This window comes from Denticeps clupeoides, chromosome 13, assembly GCF_900700375.1.
Source record: "Denticeps clupeoides chromosome 13, fDenClu1.1, whole genome shotgun sequence".
NCBI classification, from domain to species: domain Eukaryota; kingdom Metazoa; phylum Chordata; class Actinopteri; order Clupeiformes; family Denticipitidae; genus Denticeps; species Denticeps clupeoides.
This window is the reverse complement of record NC_041719.1, coordinates 12,953,855-12,967,832: the sequence shown is the minus strand read 5'-3', so window position 1 is coordinate 12,967,832 and position 13,978 is coordinate 12,953,855. Positions and strand designations below refer to the sequence as shown.

Below are 13,978 nucleotides of genomic sequence, written 5' to 3'. Positions count from 1 at the left end.
ATAAGGCCGGGGGTCGAGGTTTGATTTAAAAGTAACGTCTGAGAAAGGCGTTATCAGCTCCACTGGCCCACTGGTACTTTGACGTCAATGAGAAGTCTATTCTTTGGGGGTCATGGAACGTATTGCACACTTGTGTTTGGTGAAAAAAAAGACTTTGTATTAAATGAAGTTATAAATGCCCATTAAATAATTCTGAATACCCAATAGCTCTCAAAACTGCCACCTATGTAATATGCTTACAAGGTAAGCGATAATGCTTTTGTGAATTGAGCCCGATAGAGTTAGTACATATTTGGAATTGTCAAGTGAACAGGATAAGTAATTCATCTGGCCCAAACCACGTCTATAAACACAAAGTACATCAGGTAGCCCTTGTCTGTCTGTGTCTGTTCTTCTCTCTGCCCTGCCACAGTGCAAGGCAGCCACTCTCCTCATCCCAAACGAAATTCTTTGGAAAGTCATTTTATATCACCCTTTGAACGTGCATTGAACTGTAAAACCACCCCATTGGAAACAAAATAAAAGGATAGGGAGAGGGAGGGAAGCAGGGGGTTGGGGCAAGGAGGAGAATTATAATTCTTTGCAGGCCTTTGGTATTAACCCAAACACCATAGCTGTCAGCAGCTCAGAGAGGGAGGCGCGAGGGGCAAACATTCAGTGTTAATTGGCACTTTGTAAGCACAGAGCCTTCCTTTTGTGGGAGTAGCGGTGGAGGGGGGTGGGTATGTGAGACAGACAGGAAGGGAGAGAGAGACGGAGAGAGAGCGAGAGAGAGAAGGCCAGCTCTTGTTCTTGTTGGGCCTTGTTGAGGGTGTTTACGGTTCACTTCTTATCCTTTGTTAATTGGTCTTTCTCTTCTCCATGAAAAAAAAAAAGAGGAAGAATTCATCGAACCCCCACCCAGCCACCCATGTCCTCTCACAAAGTCAGTTAAAGACGGGTAAATCACAAGAGCCCAGTGACGTAATCACATATGGGACTTCATCAAATGTCTCGAGGCATGGCAACAACACTCTACCCTTACATACAAGCTGAGAGCATTAAGACAACGAGAAGGAGAAGACATGCCTTCAAGTTAATACAATAAGGTTTGCCTGTCTGCATTGCTTTGAAGAGACTCTTACACATATGAGCCTGGTACTGTCCCAGAATTCCTACACGTTCCAGACAGATTGTGAACTGCGACCAGTAAGCAAAAGTGTTTAAAAATGTGTTTTGGCAGAGAGCGGCCCTTCTAATTAGGCCGTGGGCTGAAAGAGGACGGTTGGCCTTGTGGAAAAGGGGGACAGGGGTTGGCCTGCTTCACAGAACCTCTGGCCCCTCTCTTCTCTCAGAGAGTGATGTAAACAATAACAGTGACAGGATTGAAAGGACACAGGTGTCAGCCATTGTGCCTGTATGAATAGGGCGGAGGGATGGGGTCAGAGGCCCATGAGGCTCCCTGAACTTTTCCGACTCCGTCATGCATTCAATATTGTTTCCATTTTTCCAGTGTTATCATCTCCTGCCAATTCCAGTCATGGAAAAGAGTAAATCGTTCATTTTGTGGCTGGAATAATACAGACTACTGCAAGAAAACAAATTCAAAACCAAAGGCCATTTACACTGTAGGTGCATAAATCTACAATAGCACAGAGACAGTGTGGATCCCAAACATGAAGGCTAGCATGAAGGCTCACATAGGCATGCAGAGGAACATGCGACCCACCACCAAGTTCAAATACAAGAGTATGAGAAATGGTGACTTTCCAGTCCATCAAAGCTAAATGTACGACAAGCAAACATGCACAAGTAAGCAATTCACTAAAAACATAGAACAGAACGTCTGTTTTTGGTGGCTCACTGCATATTTGGATTTAAAAAATGCATTTTGTTGTGTGTGCATGGTCTATCCATATCACAAATCATCATTTCACCCAAATTCGGGTAGGTGCAACTTGTTTTCCTTGTTTTTATTTGAATTGAGCACACGAGAGAAGGACTTTTTGTCGTCTTGTCCTTAATCAGTCCAAGGTAAACTACAAAAGTGAAGTGATTGTCATTGTGAAACACTGCAGCACAACACACGGTGACACAACGAAATGTGTCCTCTGCTTTTAACCCATCACCTTGGTGAGCAGTGGGCAGCCATGACAGGTGCCCGGGGAGCAGTGCGTGGGGGCGGTGCGTTGCTCAGTGGCCCCTTGGCAGTTTGGGATTTGAACCAGCAACCTTCCAATTACAAGTCTGTTTCCTTAAACGCTGGGCCACCCGCTGCCCCTATGTGTTAAGTTTAACTGTGTTAAACATACTGTGCTAAAAGCTAGTAAAAGCTGGCCAAACCTTAAACCAACCATGTAATTGTAGTGTCATGCTGCACGAGGTGAGAAGATGAAATAGCAAAAGTCTAAAGAGACGTGTAACCAAATTGCGAGATGACGCTAAGCGGTGGTTGAGTCTCCACCGTTTGATCTCCAAGTGCGTTCAGCGTACGCTGCAACACCCACGGACGTTAAGAAGATTACTTGGTTTGGTGAGTTGAAGGTGAGTTGTCAGGATGATGAACAATGACTGAGCACCGGACAGCTATCAGAATGCTGATTATATAGGAAACGTGACACGTAGATGTTTTACAGTTATTGTTAGTCTGAAAAAGACCAGTTAACACTTTGCCAGAATCAGGGAAAAATTAGTGTCTGCAGTCGCAGAGTATGATGGCAAGGAAGAGCCAGTCTTATGTGTGTTAAAGGTATCAAGATTCTGGAAAAGATCCCTTATTGACTCCTCTTGTGTTTTTTTGTTAGAACCCATAATGTTAACAGAACAGTGGTGAAAAGGAGTGAAATGTGTTTCTTCATTTAATCCCATGTTTGAGACAACTGTGGCAGCATGCAAAAGACTTTGGAGTTTAGGCTGTTGCAATTGCCACTTACATCCCAAGACAGTCCCAACACAAATTGTGCCCGTCTTTGGATACTAGTTTAAATATTACAGATGTGGAGCGAAAAACGGAGCCATATCTCCCATAGGATCATCTCTAAGACCCCACAGTCGTTATGAATTTTCACTACAAGATGGATGTCTCCCCCTTTAAGATCATCTCTGAAGCAGGCTGTGTTTTGTCTCCTCTTCTCCAGCAAGACTGACGGCATACAACACTAACTCACGTCTTAAGGCACACAGTGGTGTTTCTGCTGTTTTACATGCTAACCTCTTTAAATATGTCATAACTGCTGTTTCTTCACATTATTTGTATTGTATTTGTATTCATTTTTATGCTTTAACTCTTTAATGTATATTCAAATGAGGGCATCATAATAACTTTACATCAGGATTTTTAGACCTATTAAGTCACTGTTTATATAATAAACACATTATGCATGATGATACTATAATATATTCAGTGCATATCATTAAACTGGTTAAGAAATGCATCTTTTTTTTACTGCTGTACTATTAGATATTTGAAATATATAGTGATACCAATTTTAGGCCATACCCCACAGTCCACATGCATGTATTTCAAGTAATGTGAGAAAGAAGGCTAATGTGTGCCCTACATTAAGACAGATTTTTGCAGTTATAGCAGTAATATATGTCCTTAAAATAACCCATAGAAAAAAAACTAACTTTATTCAAATCAAGGCAGCTGCAAAGATCAAATATTTGGACAGTTAGTGCAATATGAATGCAGTCCAAACTTTCATTCATTTGAGATTCAACAACAAGAATTTGTGCACCAGGCATGTATACACTATTTAATATTTCTATTTTGCACAGATAACAAAAATTGCCATGCCTTTGTGCACTGAAGACAGCAGAAGAGCCACTTTTTTTCAGGTTCTACTTGGTCTTGTCCCATCATATTATCAATGTGTTCTAAGGTGTGACTATTTCCTCTTCCATGGTGATGCTGGTTCCATGGTGAAGCTAGAAAAGGGTGAAGGGATTTATTACCCAGCATTAGAAGCTCTAATCTGTTGCAGGTGTTACTGGCTGCAATCCCGGGCCGAGTCTGCTCCCTTCTCCAGGAGCCTCCCACCCTGTGTGTGCATGTGCATTTGAGACAGTGGGAAGCAGAACACGTATGTACTTCACAAACTCTCTCAGTACATAAATAACTGTTCCGTGGCCATTTGTACTGCCACATTGCGACAGCAGCCATACGAACATGCACAATACATATGGCCACCAGCTTGTGCAGAACAAGTATCACTGGTGGCATTTGGGACACAATTTGAATTTTTAAATATTCATACATTTTTTTGTGGCTGGTGTTATGAACCAACTCATCATCAAACCAGTTTTGTTTGTCAATCTAATACATGTGAGCTGGTGCTCACTACTGGTGCTGTAGCAAGCATGTTTGGCGCACGAACCCTGGTCCACAGGGCAAATTTGAACAATTCTAGTAATTTTCAGTTCCTGGAGTGGCAGAGCATGAAAACTGAGCTCTTAGGTCCACTGAGGAAAGTATGATGCTTTAGTCTGCCGAGAACGGTAGTCGCTCTGTTGCACACATTAGTGGAATGTCGAAACGTTTCTGCTGCTCTGGGTTGTAACTGGGCTTCTACTGCCCCCTAATGGCTGATTTCGCCACTGCACAGAAGCCAATATTCGAATCTACTGTAATAAACTATACAAAACAGTGGAATCGAACAGACCAGCTATTAAAAATCCACCGACTTGATAAAGCAGTTACTTTCGTTAAAATTGTTAAATTGTCATTGAAGTGTGCAAAAAGAGAGATATATTGAAAAAGTTGTAGACAGAATACATAACTCATTCTACAATATTATTGGTGTTTTTTCAAGACCAACGTGGCAGTAATAATCAACATCTACTCTGAATATATACTCATCATACTGGGAGATTTTTGCATGTTTATTGGGGAAATTTGAAAGGGTGTGACAGCTTCCCATTTCTTATAATACACTAACTCAGCATGCAAGTACAATGTGTCAATTGTTACAAGTCGTGAAGTAAATGAAGTCAGATGTCTTCAGTGGATCTAATCAATGGTAATCAGCAATAAATGAAGCCTTTTGTTACACAAAAAAAGTGAAATGTGCAGAAGTTTCACACACATTCCTGTGATTTACAAGATTTTACCTGCCTCTTGAACTGAACTTTAAATAGGATTAAAGGCCAATGGCTCTCAGGGTCAAACCTGACAATTTGGCTCATTATTAAAGCTGGCTTCAGTTTGTCTGAACACTGATTGTGTTGCACCACAGTAAAATCCTTTATTCTACAGTCCCTGACAAAAGTCCTGTTGCTTGTCACTTATCTATTTTGTAGAAACACTTGCTGACTTTTAATGAATCAATTGGTGTTAGAAATAGCTCATATGAAAAGCTAAAACCCTACCAAATGATGTTTAATCATTGAAATAAATTAGTTCTGAAAAAAGGTTTAATATTTAATCAAGATAGAAATGTCAAATTTTGGCAAAAAAACAAAAGTTTTGTCGCCTATACAGAAATGAAACAATTACAAAAATATGTTACCAAATTAATAAGTGGTGCTGTGAGTTCCAAATATAATATTTTGTATGACTTCAATGAGCTTGAAGGACTGCATCCATGCAGTTTGGCAAGGATTCATACAATTTATTGATAAAGTCATCAGGAATAGCAAAGAAAGCAGTTCATCAATATTTTTTGTTTTCATCTTTCATGCTTCCTCTTTTGTCCTACCCCACATATGCTCAATGATGTTCATGTCTGGTGACTGGGCTGGTCAATCCTGGAGCATCTTGTGGAGCATCTTCTTTGATGTGGACATGGAAGTATGTGATGGAGCTCCATCCTGATGCAGAATTTGGCCTCTTTTATGGTTGGGAATCTAAAAGGTAGTTAAGATTTCTTGGTATTTCAGACTATTGACGTTGCCTTCCACCCTGCAGATCTCTTGCTCCCCCATGTTGGATATAACCACAGACTAGGATTTTTCCACTACCAAACTTCACTGTTTTCTGGGTGAATCTCAGATCCATGCGGGCTCAAGTATTTGTGGCAACTGTGGTGTAATTCAACAGAAGATTAATCTGAAAAATCCTGCCACATCTGCCACTTTTCCAGCGTCCATCCTTTTAGCAGGCTGTGGGCCTTGGCAAATGCCACACTGGTTTTCAATTGTTTTTTTGTTTAGTGCCGCCTTCTGGGCACTTATGCAACCATGGAGGCCATTTCGAGACAGAATCCAACAAACTGTTCTGGTTGACACAGGGACTTCAGGTGACCAGGTCTCGTGGATTTCTGCCTTGGATTTTCGAGCCAACAAACGGTCCTCTCGAGCAGTTGTCTTGTGGGGTCTGCCTGACCTGGGCTTGTCAAAAACGTCTCCAGTCTCTTCAAATCTTTTTTTTAACCTCTGTACTTGACGCTGAGACACATTGAAGGTGTCTCCCACATCAGCAGTGGATCTGGTCTTCAGCCTCTTGATAATCAACACTTTAGTCTCAGGGTGAATCTGCATGTTTGCAGAGGTCTAGTTGCAGTTGATGTGAAGGTCTAGTGTACTGGGCTTCTTTATACGCACACCTGACACCTAATTGATCCATTATTAGTCACAGTGAAGCTCATATGACAAGGCGACAACACTTATGTCTTTGCAAAAATCTACTCAGTGGGCTTTACCAAGATTTGAATATTAGAATACTTTTTGACAGTTTCGTTTTGCACTGAAACATTATTACTAAAGTTGTTGGGAATAAAATTAGCCATTTCTTGTAAAAAAAAAAAAAAAAGATCTTGATTAGATGCAAGATATAGTTCACTGGCACTTGAGGTCATTTTGTACACAAGCGACAAGACTTTTGTCATGGACTGTAGTCTAGGCAATGAGTGATGACTCCTGACTTACTAGTTGTGTGAGAAATGCAAGGCTGTTTTGACCTGAATTCCTTCCAGTCTCATGGTACTTCAACACAGAGATCGCGTCTTACACAAGCGCATCCAAATGTTCTGATTCTGCCTAACCGCATGCTGTTTCATGCCCTATTTAACCAATCTGTTGAATAACTGTGATAATGACAATTCTAGCATCATGTGTTCCCTGGAGGTTTCTCTAAGAGCAGCATTTACATCAAAATTAATTTTGTTTTTGTGAATATTCGTGCCAGTTAAAAAGTGTAGACAGCAAAAGTAGACTTCAACTGTGAAAATGAAGTGTAAGTCTAAGACGCATGACACCCTTCAGTATTCATATTTCCACCCAAAGTCTCATTATCTAACCGTACATGTAAGTTGCCTAAAATGATAGTAATTTAATATAAACCTGGGAACTATTTTATAAAAAAAAAAACAGCACTTTTCAAGAAAACATCAATGTTAGAAATGTAACATGGCAGACATACACACTTACAGCAGAGCCACATGCAACACAGTAAACAGACCAACTACTTGTTATTTTCTTAAGAAACCTTTATTTTGTGAAATCTACAATTGCCACCAGTAGTTACATCGTGCTTTTTAGGCCTTTTCTTTATAGCTTTATTTGCAATGCACCAACCTAATAATAAATGTTAAAATTTGAATGCTAATAATTGAATGTTAAAACAGTGGCTACACATATTTAGTAGTACAATAAACATATTAACAAAATGCAAATTGGAATAGAATTTAAAGTATTTTTATATTTCAAAGATCTGTTTCATTATGAAATTCAATCAGAAATCCTAAAATGAATGTGTGACTAAGACTAACAAAAACTAAAATGAGATTAACAAAAAGACTAGACTAAAAGTAAAATTAAGTCAGGCCGCCAAAAAAACTATAGGGTTTACTAACTTTTGTGAGATTTGTGAAACTTTATCTTACCTGAGGATTGACATATTTTACCGAACATAGCCAGGTACAAGGCCTAGTGTTCCTAAATTCATTATATAGCTACGGTTCATAATGGTAAAGGTTTTGAATCATGTAATCCCGCAGAGAGGGAACAAAGTCAATGAAAAGTCCAGCATAGTAGGTGTACGAAGGATAGTGCGATTCAGCCTGACGTTTTGCTCCGGCTTGGATTATGCTCCATGCAGCCTCACTAGCTGGATGTCCAGGCATGTCACTGTATGGCCTAAATCAAACACAATGAAATCAGTGAAGTATTCCATTTGAAACACATTAAAATTTTATTTACAATTTCATTCTATTACATTTCAATCTCATTCATTATTCACAATGCTGGTCAGCTCAGATGGAGCCGAATGTTGACTCACATGGATTCCAAATTTACCAATTTGCCAAAAGTGGTCAAGGCAAGTTAAACTGAAGAATGGTTAACAGGGTCATGGGTGGCCATGGCTCAGTGATACAAACAGGGAGCAAGGCTGACCGGTGTTGTCCCATCCAGAAGAGACTGCATCTCAAATTGCTACTAGTTGCTAGTTCAATGAGTAAGGTGTCAGAACACACAGTGCACCACAGTTCTTTGTGGATGGGGCTGTCAAGCTGCAGATGAGGGAGGATGACTATAGGTGGGTGACCCATGTGCAACAATAAAACTGCCTACAATGGGCAAGTGGACATCATAACAGTATGATGCTTTAGGCAGTATTGTGCTGGGAAATCTGGGGGGGGAAAAATGGTTCAAGAATGGCCTGAGGAACATAAGAACGTGTTCTGATCTCCAGATCCAGATCTCATTCAAATCCAGTATCTGTGTAATGTGTTGGAAAAACAAGTCTGGTTCATTGCAACAAATTATCTGATACTAAAGGCTTTATCAGAATCAGAAACACGTTTATTGGCCAAGTATATAAGTGAACACATAATAGTAATTTGATTCAGGTAGATGGTGTCTGTCAAGCACAATGGAATAAACAATGAAAACATAAAAAAATCTTATATACACAAAAATACAAAGAATGCTGAGATAATACAGGTTTACATAAAGTGCAATACCAGATGCCTACCTTAAGAAGACTAGTTTGTGTCTGAATAGATCAGGGACCTACTCAATATTAGGTGGGTGTTGTTAATGTTATGGCAAATGCAGACCTGCCCTACATTAGACCAGTGTTTCCCAAAGAGTGGGGTACCCTTAGGCAAACGTAAGTCTCCTGAAAGCTTAGACAAGGAAATATGACAAAGCGGATGTAGTGCTTGGCTTGTGACTATGACACGCCATTTATCCAATGAGGAGACCACAAACGGAGGAAGAGAAAAAAAAGTGTTTCTTAAAACTGCTTGGTATTAAAGTGTCTTAATATGAAAAGAACAAGCCCACATTAATTGACCTGCATACCAAAGCCTATTAAGAAGTACTAGTAATAATAATAATAATAATAATAATTATATGTAACTTCATTATTACATCCTATTATGCAAGGATTACGACACATTTTTAAAGGTAACGCTGTAGTTTTGTAAACGACAGACAATAATTGAGAAGCACGGGCCTAGACTAAGACTAAGTACCGAGTGAAAATGTCTGCTACAAGTCACTTCAGACCTGAACCTTAATTATACCCAAATTAGACAGAAAGTAAGATCTACTTATGTCTGATGTGGTTCTCATTGTGGACACAGGTCTACATGTATGTGAGGTTACATAATAAAACAAAAAAATGCAAACAAGACACAAAGTTGAACATTAGAGTCTATAAATCAGGGAGCTTTTGCTGTGATGGCAGCATTTCACACCCTCCACCACCTTAAGTTAGACAACAGGGAAGATTATGCAAGTTCTTATCATTCACCCATGTTAATGAGCATCTCATGAAGCAACTTTTGAGGAAGACAATGTTAAAGAAAGCTGCTATGAAGGTAAAAAGAGGTGACTTTGAAAAAACCGATTCATTAAGTATACTTCACTTTTTCCTGATAGAAATACTAAATATGGTTCTTGTGTTGGATTCTTCAAAAAGACCTGAATCATAGTCTCCATAACAGCATTTATCAGACGCCCATTTACAGAGACTTACAATCAGTAGTTACAGGGACAGTCCCCCCTGGAGACACTCAGGGTTAAATGTCTTGCTCACAATGGTAGTAAGTGGGGTTTGAACCTGTGACTTTGTGCTCTTCTGGTTCAGGGAGTGTGTTACCCACAAGGCTACGACGACCTCCAAATAAATGAATAAACATGTCTTACTTGATTTTCTCCATAGCTGATTCTGTGTCAATCAGCCCAAGGGTGCATACACTTATAGACACATTACTCTTCTTCATGGCCAATTCATGCCGCAGCGAACCAAAGAATCCATTAATGGCAAACTTTGTGGCCGTGTAGGGTAATGCCAGTGGAGAGCAGACTTTTCCTGATGAAAAGATCATTCACACAAGCAAATTCCTTTACAAATTCTGCTGCACACAATCAGAAATGTAAAGTATTACACTGGCGGTTTATATGAAAACTCACCAAGCATAGAGGACACTGCCATTAGTGAGCCCTTGCTTTGTTCAAGAAAAGGGAGGGCTTTCTGTGTCATTTGCACAAAACTAATGAAATTCACCTTAAAACAATAAAAAAGAAGGTGTTTCGTGCTGCATTTCATGTACTGCTTGTAACCAGGCATGTGCCTCGAGAATAAAATCATTAATAAGTCATAATTAAACAAAAAGGTTCCATCACACTACCTGCATCAGCCACCTAACATGTTCCACATCGCCATCCCACATTGCAAATGGACTGGGCCCAATGTGGTTCAGCACCAAGTAGTCCAACCCTCCAAGCTGGTCCACTGCAAACGTCACAACTCTGTCCGGGTCAGCTACGACTGACATGTCTGCTGGAATGAACAGTGCCTTCTGAGCCCCTAGGTCCAAACATTTTTGCACCACCTACGAAAAAAGAAAAAGAATTATGTGAAAGTGAAGAAAGTTATGGTCATTGTGATAACTTTGTCATTGCAGCACAGCACTCGGTGAAACAACAAAACGTGTCCTCTGCTTTTAACCCATCACCCTTAGTGAGCGAGCAGTGGGCAGCCATGACAGGCGCCCGGGGAGCAGTGTGTGGTGACGGTGCTTTGCTCAGTGGCACCTCAGCAGATCGGGAGTCGAACTGGCAACCTTCCGATTACGGGGAGGCCACCATTGCCCCAGTTTAATCATATGCACATTATGAGCGACACAGAAAGCCAACGGAAATGGTTACAAGCATTTAGCAATGAACAGAAGAAGTAGGGACATTATAATTTAATAAATGACTGACCTTCTCGAGAACATGCCCCCTTCTCGCTGTTATAACAATCTGTGCCCCTGCCTTTGCCAGGTGATAGGCTATTTGTTCTCCGATGCCCATGCTGGCACCCGTCACGAGTACCCGAGCACCCTTCAGAGACTCTAAAATAGATTTACAGTCTGTAATGCATTAACTGCGGCTAAACAGATTCTCCATGGAAATTCAATGTACTTTTACTTACTTTTTTTGTGTGTTTGATGATCTGTACTATACAGCTCAGAATTATTTTAATCATTCTAGAATCAAAGTATGATTAAACTGTATTATTGTTTCTCATTTTAACATGTAATTACAATGAAATGTAATTTCATCTTGTCCTGCTAGTTAATATGTTAGTAAGCAAGTACAGAAATTAGTACTTTTCAAAATCTAAAGTGTGCCTTTAGATTTAAAAACAAAAAATTCCGAGTATGCATTATGATTGCATAATTATGATTGCATTTCTGCCTTCTTTCATGTACATTACTGCGGCACCCGTGTGTAATATGCTTGCAAATGCACTTTTTAATCGTGTGTAATAAAAGTTCACATCACGTAGACAACACGGCGGACTGCGGAGAAGTGTTTAAACTAATGGTTTTAATAAAAAAAAAAAAAGTAAAATAACTAAAGACTCTTACCGACGTCAAAGGCGGGATCCTTCCAGCGTGCGACGAGAAAAGCTGCGCCGAGACCAGCCACTATAAAAAGTTTAGCCGTCAGACCCATCTTCAGTCAGCCAGCGGGCCCTCTTAATGGAGGTGTTTTAACGAGACGCTTTCTGCTTTTATTAAAAGAACCTTTTGCTTCGGTAATATGAAGCAAACCGACGTCCGTGGACGACGAGAAGGCGCATGAGGGGAAGGGTGGAGTGGAATGGAGAGAACGCGAGTAGAACCTGTTCTTTCTTTTTTTTTTTTTTTTAATCACGTGCAATAAATTGAGCTCCTGGTCGGTTTAAAATTAAAAGGTTTACATAAATAAATGAGATGTAGACGTATGCCTGTACAACATTTTGAGGTATCGATTATATATTATTAGCTATAATTCAAATAAAATGTCAAATACAGCTAAATGCCAGAAAATCTGTGATTACGTTTAACGGGGCGTGTTCTTTATTCTGTATTAGTGTTGAGAGTCTTACTATAACACTTAATCAAAACAAGTTTCCGTGTTGAAACAGGATCCTGCTGCAGAAAATCGTTTATGAACCAGGCCAAAACATTGATTACCGAACAGGATAGGAATAATTTATGTAAACCACGATGTCTTTCATTTAAAAAAAATGTGTCTGGTAAGTTGTCATTGTTTTTAATTTACTTTTAGTTTATTTTCTGACGAATCTGCCGGTGTCGTTCGTAAATTCAAAAGGCCGAAACTTTATTGACATCAGACTTAGCACGCATGTCCTTGTCATTGAATGTTGCTTCGGGACAGATATATCTAGGTGGGCGCGACTTGAAATACGTTTTCGTTTCAGAGTGTCTATTATTTTTTTACGTGTCCTCTATAATGGCTACGAAGATTCTGCCTGTTTTAAAGTAAGGGCATTGCTTGTTTTTGTATCCCTTAGCCTCGAGGGTTTTAGCAGGCTTTTCGCGTTACTGTCAAGTGGACAGCTGAGTGCTGTTAAGTTAACATCATTATGCTACCTTCTTTTTGGCATGATATTTCGGTGTTCTGATGGGCCCATGAGGTCCTTTTATTTGGTGTTAAAACACCATGCCAGAGGATTGATTTAAAATAACATTAGCCACACATTGCTAGCTGGCCTGTTAATCAGGTTTCATTATTTCTGACTAGTTCTTCCCATAAAGGCAAATGAGTTATATTATTTGTGATTTTTAGTGATATGAATTGTTTGGTGGTGGGGGCAGGCATTATAACTACATTTTCTGAGGACTGTCATGGGTAGCGTTATGATGTGTGTACCAAATGTCAACATGTCTTTTAATGTCTTTCAGACTTGCTACAAAGGTGACTATTGCAGGAGGGGCAGTATATGTTGCATATGACTCGGGCCTGCTTGGAGGGAATGAGGAAGGCTCGATAGTCCTTGGAAAAGCAACAGCTGCAATCCCTCCTGCAGTGGATGAATGGATGAAGTATTTTGGCTTGGAGGTACGCAGCAATTATTTCCATAATTCAGTAGTCCAGTGACTTTGTGTAAAGCATGCACAGAAAAGGTGTATTCTCGTATCAAAGCTGCTTTAGCAGTTGAGCGGTGCAGTTTTAAATTTATTAACATTTTACGATTTTCAGCTCCCTGCACCACCTAAAATTGGTTTCTCACCTGTTGAAGCATGGAACTCAGGTAAAGAGATCCCACATTTTCACCTATTTCAGTCTGAATAAATGATAAAATACTAATACTAAAATGCTAAATACTAAAATGTCTTTAAATAACATTTTTGCAGGGGTTCAAACCTCTTTTCATACACTGTCTGTTGCTCCAACCAAAGTGTGCGACTACACCAGCCAAGGCTTGAAGTACTTGAAGGATCTTACAAAATAATAATAAACCTAAGTTATATATATTTGTCAGACTCTTTTATTATCAAACCGTTTTTGGATTGGTGATTTCTGTGTATGCATCTAAAATACAGAGTACTCAATCTTTGTTACATATGTATAATCTTTGTAAATGGAAAAGCAAATTGAACTTTTCCTTTCAAGAGACATGTCATCTTAATGCATTGTGTACCTCTGATATGACATGTCTGTTCTCTGGTTAATAAATTTAAGTTTTGATCTTGGTTGTCTAATTTTGGTTGTCTAATTTTTTTTTTTTTTTAACAAAATGTTTGTTTTTATCATGTTTAATACAGAATAA

The 13,978-nt window shown here is 39.5% G+C and overlaps 2 protein-coding genes across 4 annotated transcripts; one reads left to right on the top strand and one right to left on the bottom strand.

The window, feature by feature from the left end:
- Window positions 1-7,388: 7,388 nt before the first annotated feature.
- Window positions 7,389-12,008, bottom strand: hsd11b1la (hydroxysteroid (11-beta) dehydrogenase 1-like a). Of its 3 annotated transcripts, none has more exons than XM_029001453.1 (7): window positions 11,787-12,008; window positions 11,137-11,267; window positions 10,560-10,763; window positions 10,342-10,435; window positions 10,075-10,240; window positions 8,033-8,055; window positions 7,389-7,939 (listed from the first exon to the last, which is right to left on the bottom strand). In XM_029001453.1, the coding sequence occupies exons 1-7, from the start codon at window positions 11,872-11,874 to the stop codon at window positions 7,872-7,874; spliced, it is 774 nt and encodes a 257-aa protein (XP_028857286.1). In that variant the 5' UTR covers window positions 11,875-12,008; the 3' UTR covers window positions 7,389-7,871. The 3 variants fall into 3 exon arrangements, with proteins under 3 accessions (XP_028857286.1, XP_028857287.1, XP_028857285.1); XM_029001454.1 differs by adding an exon at window positions 11,348-11,402 and having other exon boundaries at window positions 7,389-8,055; window positions 11,787-11,916; XM_029001452.1 differs by having other exon boundaries at window positions 7,389-8,055.
- A 493-nt stretch (window positions 12,009-12,501) lies between these two features.
- Window positions 12,502-13,896, top strand: micos13 (mitochondrial contact site and cristae organizing system subunit 13). Its single transcript, XM_029001455.1, has 4 exons — window positions 12,502-12,686; window positions 13,110-13,266; window positions 13,408-13,459; window positions 13,563-13,896. The coding sequence occupies exons 1-4, from the start codon at window positions 12,550-12,552 to the stop codon at window positions 13,658-13,660; spliced, it is 444 nt and encodes a 147-aa protein (XP_028857288.1). The 5' UTR covers window positions 12,502-12,549; the 3' UTR covers window positions 13,661-13,896.
- The last annotated feature ends 82 nt before the right edge of the window (window positions 13,897-13,978 follow it).

Excerpts from the sequence above, each read along its gene's own strand:
- hsd11b1la (XM_029001452.1), bottom strand. The coding sequence starts at position 11,874 with ATGGGTCTGACGGCTAAACTTTTTATAGTGGCTGGTCTCGGCGCAGCT. Across the intron at positions 10,241-10,341 it reads GGCAGTGTCCTCTATGCTTG|GAAAAGTCTGCTCTCCACTG; the intron begins GTGAGTTTTCAT and ends TCTTTTCATCAG. Across the intron at positions 8,056-10,074 it reads TCAGCTATGGAGAAAATCAA|GCCATACAGTGACATGCCTG; the intron begins GTAAGACATGTT and ends TGTTTGATTTAG.
- micos13 (XM_029001455.1), top strand. The coding sequence starts at position 12,550 with ATGTCCTTGTCATTGAATGTTGCTTCGGGACAGATATATCTAGGTGGG. Across the intron at positions 12,687-13,109 it reads AAGATTCTGCCTGTTTTAAA|ACTTGCTACAAAGGTGACTA; the intron begins GTAAGGGCATTG and ends AATGTCTTTCAG. Across the intron at positions 13,267-13,407 it reads TGAAGTATTTTGGCTTGGAG|CTCCCTGCACCACCTAAAAT; the intron begins GTACGCAGCAAT and ends TACGATTTTCAG.